The following is a 10,514-nucleotide window of genomic DNA, read 5'->3' on the forward strand; positions in this document are numbered from 1 at the left end:
CAAAATCAACTCAGCAGATAGTATTTACATCTGTTTGTGCACACACACAAACAAACACATAAGTAACACATATAATCAAAGAAAAAAGTCTCTTCCTGTCCCCTCTCTCAGAGAGGCTGCCTCTCTCCCTCTTTCTCTGTCTCTCTCCCCCCTTCCCTTTTTCTTTCCCCTCCATAATCTACCAAATAAATGTCTAACATAAAAAAAAGAAAAAAAAAAAAGAAAAAAAGAAAAAAAAACAAGAAAAAAGTTGATTAATTTGAGATTGAGGAGATATGAAAAAAGTTAAAGCAAGGGTAGCTGAGAAGGGCTGGACAAAGTAAGGGATGATGGAGTGATGTAATTCTATTTCAATTAAAAATTATTTAAAATGAACAATATCTTAATTATTAATCACATAGAAAAAGTGTCTTTCCCCCTTATACTGTGACATCTAAATACCGACCATCAACAACAAAGAATATTTTTATTTTATGAAGTGGCTCTTATAAACTTATTAATAGATTTATTCCTACTCTCCCCAGAGTTCTACCGGAGGACGGACATATTCATATGGAGAGAGCCAATGGTTCCATGCTGACAGAATTTGTCTTGGTGGGGCTTTCTGACCACCCAAAGCTCCAGAAAGTTTTGTTTGTGCTGGTTTTGTGCATGTATCTGCTGATCCTGCTTGGGAATGGAGTCCTCATCTCAGTAGTCGTCTATGACGTGCACCTGCACACCCCCATGTACTTCTTCCTCTGCAACCTTTCCTTCCTGGACATCTGCTACACAAGCTCTTCTGTCCCACTCATTCTCGGGAGCTTCCTGAAAGGAAGGAAGAGAGTTTCCTTCCCTGAGTGCATGGTTCAAATGTTCTTCTCCTTTGCTATGGGTGCCACAGAATGTGTGCTCCTAGGCACGATGGCACTTGACCGCTTTCTGGCCATCTGCTACCCACTGAGATACCCTGTCATCATGAGCAAGGGTACCTATGTGCCCATGGCGGTTGGATGCTGGGTTGCTGGGACTGTTGACTCGTTGGTGCAGACATCTCTGGCAGTGCATTTACCATTCTGTAGTAACAATGTCATTCACCACTTTGAGTGTGAAATTCTGGCGATTCTGAAACTGGCTTGTGGAGACATTTCAATCAATGTGATTAGCATGGCAGGGTCAAATCTGCTTTTCCTAGCTCTTCCATTGATAGTCATTGCCATCTCTTACGTTTTCATCATTGCCACCATCCTGAGGATCCCTTCCTCTGAAGGAAAACAGAAGGCCTTCTCCACGTGCTCTGCCCATCTGACAGTGGTGATTATATTCTATGGCAGCATCTTCTTCATGTATGCAAAGCCAAAGTCTAAAGCCACTGCTGGGGGAGAACATCAAAGCCTGACTGAGGTCCTCATCTCCTTTTTTTATGGGGTGGTGACCCCCATGCTCAATCCTCTCATCTACAGTCTGAGGAACAAGGATGTGAAGGCTGCTGTTCAGAGCATGCTAGGAGGAAATCGTCTGATGAAACATAAATGATTATTTGTTTAGACCATGGACTTGCTATTGGAAGTTGTGTTTACATAAACACAAAATTCATAAAGACCGAATGACACATGAAAATTCAAAGACATTAAAATATTTTGGTTGCTTTTTTACAGTTACGTTTTTGTTATGAATGCAGAAATGAGATACACTGTCATTTGTTAAATATACTGTTACAGAAATGCAAGAATGCTGAAAATATTTTAATAACAGCTAGCAAGGAAAAATAAACTTATAATCATTTAAAAAATAATAGGTAAAATGGTTTAAGAAATACATTTTTTCTTTTTTACTGATATTTATTGAGCTCTACATTTTTCTCTGCTCCCACTCTGCTCCCAGCCAGGACCTCCCCACTTCAATCCTCCTCCAAGGTCCCAATGCTCCCCATTTACTCAGGAGATCTTGTCTTTTTATACTTTCTACTTCCCATGTAGTTTATATCTATGTAAGTCTCTCTTAGTGTCCACATTGTTGTCAAGAAATACATTTATTTAAAGCCCTAAAGGTAGTTTATAGTCTGCTGTAGATACTCTTTGATGAGTAGACACAGTGAATATTAGTTGGTACATGATATAAGGCATTCATTGTATTTGCTCACTTATTGTTTCGATTCAACACTCATATACATTCCCCGATGACTGAACCTTACTTTAGCCTACAATAATCCAACTTATAACAGAGTCTGGAACATAATAAGTGCTTAATATTTTTAAATAAATGCAATATCCAACTGATGATGTTAGAAATGTATTTCTGTCATACCCAAAAGAGTAAAATTCATTAAAAGAGAAAATTAATTAGATTAAATATTTTATATATATTGTATGTTTTGGGATTTTTTTCACACAAACATTATTTTGTATCTATGGCATTACCTTTTGTGTTCTTGGTTATGATCACTGTCAACGGGGAGACATGATTTTGCTTCCTAGCAAAGACAGCTTTTTTGAGACTTCCTTCATAATTAGAATATAGAGGTGACCAAGTTCTAAAAATGCATCTTGTGTTGTAACTTCTTAAGCATTAGGTGACACTATAGCAGAACACACGTCTTGTATTTTGAGCTGAGTGCAGTCTGGAAGGAGGACCTCATCCTGCCCTGCATGGGATTATCCACTCTCTTGTAAGCTGTAACAGAGTTACACAGAGCTGGTAACCGAGAAAACTTGCCATTTGTGGGTGAGCAGCCAAAGATGTTGAGCAAAGTTCTTCCATGAACTCAATTTGTGAGATTTGGGATAAATATGATGGTTCAAAATGGAAACTATGCCTATTTGTTGAACAGTGGGGTCCTGTGAACTAGCACCCAGCTGATCAATAAAAAGACCACTTTCCCTGAGGGAGCCATCCTTAGTCAGTACTAAAGAATTCTGCTCCTTGAAAGAGAGAGAACATGAGCAAGGAAGTCAGGACCGCGAGGGGTGCATTCACCCACTGAGATGGTGGGACAGATCTAATGGGAGATCACCAAAGCCAGTAGGAATGGGACTGATGGAGCATGTGATCAAACCAGACTCTCTGAATGTGACTGACAGTGGAGGCTGACTGAGAAGCCAAGGACGATGGCTCTGGGCTTTGATTCTACTGCATGGACGGGCTTTGTGGGAGCCTTGTCTGTTTGGATGTTTACCTTCCTGGACCTGGTACTTCCCCTAGGGTAGGGAACACTGACTGCTCTTTGGCCTGTAGAAGGAGGGGTAAGGGGAGTGGAGGAGGGGAGAGGAGGGAAGAGAGAGGAGGGGAGAGGAGGGAAGTGGGAGGAGGTGGAAATTTTTAATAATAATAAAAAAAGAATACTGCTCCTTTATCTAACTCTGAGGAGGTGAGGTCATGACTATGGAGTAAAAATCTAAAGTAATTAACTGCAGCTACTTGTCAGAGAAGAGTTCACAAATCCTTTTTCAATGGTTGCTTTTTATCAAATAAAATAAGGCAATTCGAGAAATAACCTCATTAACTCATATTCCTTAGTTATTTGGTCAGAGTCTATATGCCACACATCAAACATTTCATACAAACTGCAGCAAAGCTGGAAGAACTGCAGGGATGCAATAGTAATAAGGTTATCTCCATGGGAAATGCCAGCGTCAGCCTGCCAATGGGCCTGGTGCGAACTTAGAGAGCTGAGCCCAGAACTCTCGCATTGTGCCTGAACGCTCTAATGGAGCAAAGTGGATTTTCAGAAGCGTTGTTTTCTTTGACATGATGTACTAGGCACAACTGAACCTCAAACACATACTGTGTAATCCTGCCAGCACAGACTAGAATGTAACAACTGTCAGAGTAATAGACACATTTCATGTTCTAAACATATCAATAGAGTGATTTCGCAAAAGATGGGATCAAGCAGCTGCTTTTAGATGGAGCATGTTTTCTCCCTCAGTAGAATAATATGAGTTAACACCAATTCACAAGACTTCGGATGAGAGTCCCTAGCTTGTTCCCACTAAACATAGACTTAAAGGTTCTTGGGAAAAATAATATTTGCTTTTAATCATTCAAGGTTCAGAGAAAAAAGTAAAAATATAAAAATATGCTGCACTAAGCACTTTGTTGAGACTCCATGCACACTATACCCTAACTGAGGTATGTAGGCCAAGCTCATTTTGGACGTAATAGTAAATTAAAAGAAGTACGTTAATTGGTATGCAACTTTTAAAAAGGCACCTTGCCTTACTTCAGTCTGTCCATTTTAAAGAAATATATAGATGTATAAAGAAAAAATGTTTAAATTAAAAGACAGAAAATGCATGCTAGGCAAATTATTTAAGTACTGATATTTCCATATTAATGACTCATAAATGAATTTATGATCAAATACAATTTATTTATAATAAAGGAATAGTTGCATTATGATAGAAGGTGAATTTAACCCAATAGAGGTACAATTTTGACTGATAAGTCTCCTAACAAAAGACTTTCAACAGGTATAATGGAAGCAATGTAATGACCTTTACATCCTTCTCAAGTATTAAGACAGTAAACAAAGATTTAGACTGATGTAAAATATTTGAGCAAAAATAAATCCCACTCTTATGGAACACACATTCTTCTAAAGCATATGTAGGATGTTTATAAAAAAATCAATATAATGTCAAACTTTATGCATGACCAGCATTTTAAAAGAAATTATATTACCCAGTCTACACTCTTGTTCTTATATGCACCTTAAGAATTATTAATTAAGGAATCCTTATAAGCTGGCACAATGAAAACACATTTGTGAATCACTGAAGAGCAGTAGTATTATTGATAATGTTAATAATTCTAATCATTCCAGTCAGAATATATATCTGTTATGAACATCTGATATGACCATAGAAATAAGCTATAGCTAATTACTGGTCTTTTTATAGGTCAGAGAAAAAAGTAAAACACTTAAGACTGCATGAAACAAATCCTCTGCTTCTAAGTACTTCATTAACTGTATTTATTGCTTACCTTAGTACCTATTCTGATAGATTATTAATTCTGCTATATCTTAATAAAATATTTCTACCATCATTTATGCTAAAATGAACTATAATTTAATAATATTGAGCAATGTATAATAAAGTACTAGATATACACACAGCCTTTTGGAATATTTACACTTAATTCTTAGCAGAAAGTTGATTTTAGAGAATAGAAGAGAGAAGGATGGAAATAAAAGGAAATTGAAGAGAAAAAAATCAGAGAATTTAAATTCAGAACTAACATGCTAGTTCTTTTAGTATATCCATATGATCCTATTTCTGATTAACTTTTCACCATAATATTGAGAGTTATATGACATCACTCTTAGTTTACAGGCAAAGAGTCTAAGACGCACAGAGGTTCACCCATTGAGATACTCTAGCTGGGTTTCTATCCTATAAGGCTGATGGGTCGGTTGGGAAATCTAAAGTCCAGATGTTTACTTGAGTAATGAAAACGTTACAAAGGGTGTGAGTTCATAGATAATCTGAGAAGAAGAAGGAGGGGGAGAGAGAAGGAAAATGAGGGGAAGGGAAGGGCAGGGAGAGGGAGATGGGCTAGGGTTAGGAGTTAGGGTTAGGGTTAGGGAGAAGGAGAAGGATTGGGGGAAGGAGAGGTAATGGAGAAGGGAAGGAAGAAGGAGAGGGGAAAGGAGAGGGAGAGGAAGAGGAAGCAGAAGAGGGAGAAAAAGAACAAGAGGGAGAAGAAGAGAAAGAAGGAGGAGCAGGAGAAGGTGATGGAGAGGAAGAGGGAGAGAGAGGAGATTGATTTTTAAAATGGATCCTAGAGCTAATCTGTCAGACTCCTCGTATGTTCACTCAGAGATGCCCAAGTCTTAAGACCTTTCCTATTAATGACTTATTGTTATTTCACAAAGTAAAACAGGACAGCTCAAAAGTGAACTTCATTAACGCAAATCCCCAAGTAATTTGGTCAGAGACGACACCAAGCATGTGACAGGGTGACACTTGGAGCTGTGATGGCACTGCCTGACTGGCAGCACCGTGTTCTAGGTAAGGACTGTCACAATCGAGGAACTGAGCCACAGGGCAGCAAGCAAGAGCATGGGCATGGAAGTGTTCGCCTCTCTCTGTTCCTGACTCTGATGTGACGTCATCAACTGTTCAAGCTCTGATGTCCCTGCTATGAAGGACCGTAGCCTGGCATGTGGGCCAAAATCAACCATTTATGAAGTTGCTGCTTTTTGTGCCAGGAGTGGAAGTAAGGCAGTCCTCCAAATACAAATCTCCACACCTTCCACCTTTGATCTTGTTTACTCATCAATAGTTATGGGAAGGTAGGAGAATGTCCGAGCTACATTTTACTACGGTTTTCTTTGTAAATTTACAGGATGGTGACCATCATGGGCTGATTATGAAAGAAGTCATGAAACAGAAGCTTTATGTGCTCATGAGTCTGTTTACAGTAGCCTCCTCCTGGGACTGTCATACACATGCTTGAACTTCCTAAAGGAAGTGGGCTGTAAGCATTGTGACCAAGGGTTTTAATAAACCAGAAATTCACTGAATAAACCTAGGGACAAAGGTTTTTAGTGGGGTACCCTGAAGGAAGAAGAGAAGGCTGAAGAGATTGCCCCCTTAATGATAGAGGCAGAAACCCTTTATGTTTTATCTGAATGTACAGTTTTAAACTTTGTAGACAAGATGCTTGCCTCTGTACCTGCCTGGCTTTCATTCACCTTAAGAGTCCAAGCAAATGACTTTTCTTTCTGAGCCTTAATGTTCTCATTTATTTTGAGTATTAAATATACTAATTTAATAGTCCATGTTATGTAGGCCTTCCCTCATACCAGAGGATGATATATTCAACCAACCCAGAGCAAGAAATTAAGGGAGTTCAGTCGCTAAGGGTAACATTGGCTTTCTGGGATTAAAGCAACTAACCAGCACATCACTACTCATTCTGGGCACTCTGTTTGATGATTCAGATAATATGATTCTTCATGCAAATATTACACATCATTACTTTTCAGTGTGCGAAACATCTAGTGCAACCATTGCTAACTGGTTCACACTCTTTAGATAAAGAAGTACAGCTATGAGCAGGAGAAGCCAGGAGGCTTGCTAAGGGTTGTAAGTGAGACATGGACATTTTGACACAGACAGCCCAAAATGAAGGCACTCTGAAAGCCTAAAAGGAAATATCCCAGTGACAAAGGTGTAAAAAGAGCAAATGTATTTTAATAAAATGCTGATTGGCCAGGCAGGAAGTATAGTCAGGTCAACCAGACAGGAAGTAGAGGCAGGGCAATGAGAACAGGAATATTCTGGGAAGCAGGAAGCTCCCTCCACCATTCCTGCCCAGACCACAGAGAAACAAAATGTAACCTGCCCCGCTGGAAAAAGTACTGAGCCATATGGCTAACACAGACAAGAATTATGGGTTACCGTAAGATGTAAGAATTAGTTAATAAGAAGACTGAGCTAATGGGCCAATCAGTTTATAATCTTATGGAGTCCTGTGTGTGATTTTCTTTGGGGCTTGCTGGCTGTAGGGTACTGGGTAGGACAGATACTCCAACAAGCAGGCCCCCTTCATGTTACACAAAGAGAAAACTGTATATAGTGACATCAAATATATCATAGATATTATCGTAGAGAAGGGGGACTCTGACTGAATACATTCAGCAATGGCTCCACTGGGGCAGATTAGAGACTCATCTTGGTGAGTACATGGTTATCACAAGATCAGTGGGACTCTAAACCGTATGGCAGGGAGTCTTCTTAATTAGTGGTTAATGCAGTACTATTCAAAATCTATGCTATCTAACAAACCTAGATGTATCACAACAGATTACTAAGGAAAATATTATATGTATGCAAATATGCAGATATACAATGGAATTTTCTTTGTTAACTATAAAGAGGTTGTTTGCAGAAAGGTGGATAATCACAGAAGAAAATTAAGTCAGTTTCAGAAAGACATTCTTTCTCTTGTTCATGATTCCTAGACTTTATACAGATACATAAGATTATATGTGCATATATATATATATATATATGTTACTTAAAGTAAGGGATAAATTTTCTAGGGTAGCAAAGACAAATGACAGGGGATACTGGGCAAGAAAGGACAATAGGGAAGTATGGAGAATGTCTTACATATAACTGTATGGAAATTAAAGATAGTAGGGGTATATGGCGAATGTCTTATGTATAATTGTATGGAAATTAAAGTATGGAGAATGTCTACATATCGTTGGCACAGGTTGCTTGATTGGTTTCCTGGCTGTCCAAATCTGAAATATCCACTCAAAAACTATATTAATTAAAAAAACTATATTAATTAAAAAACTTTATTAATTAAATCACTACTTGGCCTATTAATTAATGCATATTTCTAGCTAACTTTTACATCTTCAGTCATTTCTGTTCATCTGTGCATCACTACAAATTCATGGCCTACAGTCAAAGCTTCTGTGTCTGTTTTTTTGGGATAGCTACATTGCATCTCCCTGACTCTGCCTACTCTCTTTCCCTCTATCTGATTGGAATTCCCACCTTGTCCTATTCTGCACTGCAATAGACCCAAAGAAGATTCTTTATTAAACAATAGTATTCATAGCCTACAGAGGAGAATCCCACATCAACACATAACTGTATGGAAATTAAAAATCCCAGATAGGAAAAATTGAGGAGTCTTCAGAAGAATATATAGCAATTTATATTTATTGCCATGTTTACTATTATGTTCATATTCATGCTGCACACTATTTAGAAGTGGAACAACCCCTTTGGTTATTATGTAATGCAGAGAAGAAGCCATTAAACACACATTGCTGAGGAGCAGTTAATTTTAATAAAGCTGAAATAGTGCATGTTTTGATCTATAAAATACATATATTTTCCCAAAATAAATGTATTACCCTAGGTCACATAACTGGAAACAGTTTAGTTAGGACCAGAATACTACTAACTAAACTCCAAAATTCATACAAACATTACCCCACTATGTCCCTTTTTTTCTTCATTGATAAAAGATCTGTTAAGATTTCCCAGTTTTCTGTTCTGTAACCCTTGACCTTGTACAACAAGGTGCTTTCAAAGGGGTAGTAACAAGCATAGGAAGTCTCCATTTATTTTTTGCTTGTTATCTCATAGCCTGGTAATCCCCTCCCACAGGAGTATAGAACACAGTCAGCATTCATATCTGAGCACAGAATCACATCTCTGAGGACATCATTATAAGTTTACTGACTTACTTCTGTCTGATTCAAAGGTACAAGAAAGTTGCATAGGGGTAGGATCCCATGTGCCTGTTAACAGTCTAAAGTCAAACTTGTTAAAGTGAATGGACAACTTTAACATCATTCTTCCCCTTCAAGAGATTTCTAGAGGGAATCTGTGTGCTGGATTTCTAGGGGACTGAGTCCATTCATAGTTAAAATGAAACAAGAAAGAGTTATGTGAGGTCATCGTGTGGGAAGATCTCAAAGTGTGCTCAGCACTCTGGGAAATCATGCCAAGCTCTATGCAGTTCCATCAAAAAGACATTTTAAAACCTGAAAGCAAAACAAAATAAACAGTAGTGTAAATAAGATGTATTCCAGTAAAAACAGAGTCAGAGTGATTGACTGGTGAAAAAGGAATAAACAATACTGCTTTTTGTTTTGTCATGTGGGGTTAAAGATTTGTCCATCACTTTCTATCCAGTCTGTTACACTCAAATACACTGATCATATAGCTATGAAAAATACTGAAACTTATGACCCCAAGGACATATTGAATCATGAAAATAGTTAATTTTCGTCTTTGGAAGTTAATGGAAAGTTCATATAATTATTGTATTTTTAAGTGATGGAGTTGTTGGGAATAAAATGAACATAGCTTTTGGGGTGGGAAATTCTTTTTCATTCAATATTTGTGTGAATCTGAGAAAATTATGGGTAGAATACAAAGGAAATTCCAATCATAACCCAAGATAGGATATCTTAATCACTCTTATATAGCTGTGAAGAGACACCATGGTCAAAGCAACTCTTATACAGGAAAATGTTTAGTTGGGGGCTGCCTTACATTTTTAGAGTTAGTCTATTATCATAATGGTGGAAATCAGTCAGGCACGGCACTAGAGGAGAGGCTGAGAGGTTTACACCCTGATATGTAGGCAGGAGACACACACACAGAGACAGCAAGTCTACTATGGCCTTTTGAAACTCCAAAGTCCACTTCATATAGCACACTTCCTCAAACAAGGAAATAATCTATATTTCCCTAACTTATCAAGGAATCCATTCTACATTTTAGCTGCAGTGATTCATTTTGATACCTTTTCAATGGATTATTTTTTTGTCTCCCATTGAAGCAGAATGATTAGCACATCTGTTTTGCTGAAAAAAGAAAAACCAACTGAAAGTGATTATATGTGGCACTAACCTTAGGCAAAAACCAAAGATTGTACAATATAACAATGTCAGCTGTACTTGAGATGCTCTTAAATGTCAACAATCATGATAAGCCTCTTTAAAAATCTTCATATTGCTGGCTTGTGAGATAATTACTATGCTCATTTTA

The 10,514-nt window shown here is 37.9% G+C and overlaps 1 protein-coding gene across 1 annotated transcript; it reads left to right on the top strand.

The window, feature by feature from the left end:
• The first annotated feature begins 552 nt into the window (after window positions 1-552).
• LOC148119544 (olfactory receptor 13C8-like) lies at window positions 553-1,908 on the top strand. The gene has a single exon (XM_087897283.1). The coding sequence runs from the start codon at window positions 553-555 to the stop codon at window positions 1,513-1,515; it is 963 nt and encodes a 320-aa protein (XP_087753409.1). The 3' UTR covers window positions 1,516-1,908.
• The last annotated feature ends 8,606 nt before the right edge of the window (window positions 1,909-10,514 follow it).

The sequence above is a fragment of the Myodes glareolus genome, chromosome 16 (assembly GCF_982192425.1).
Source record: "Myodes glareolus chromosome 16, mMyoGla1.1, whole genome shotgun sequence".
In the NCBI taxonomy this organism is placed as follows: Eukaryota; Metazoa; Chordata; class Mammalia; order Rodentia; family Cricetidae; genus Myodes; species Myodes glareolus.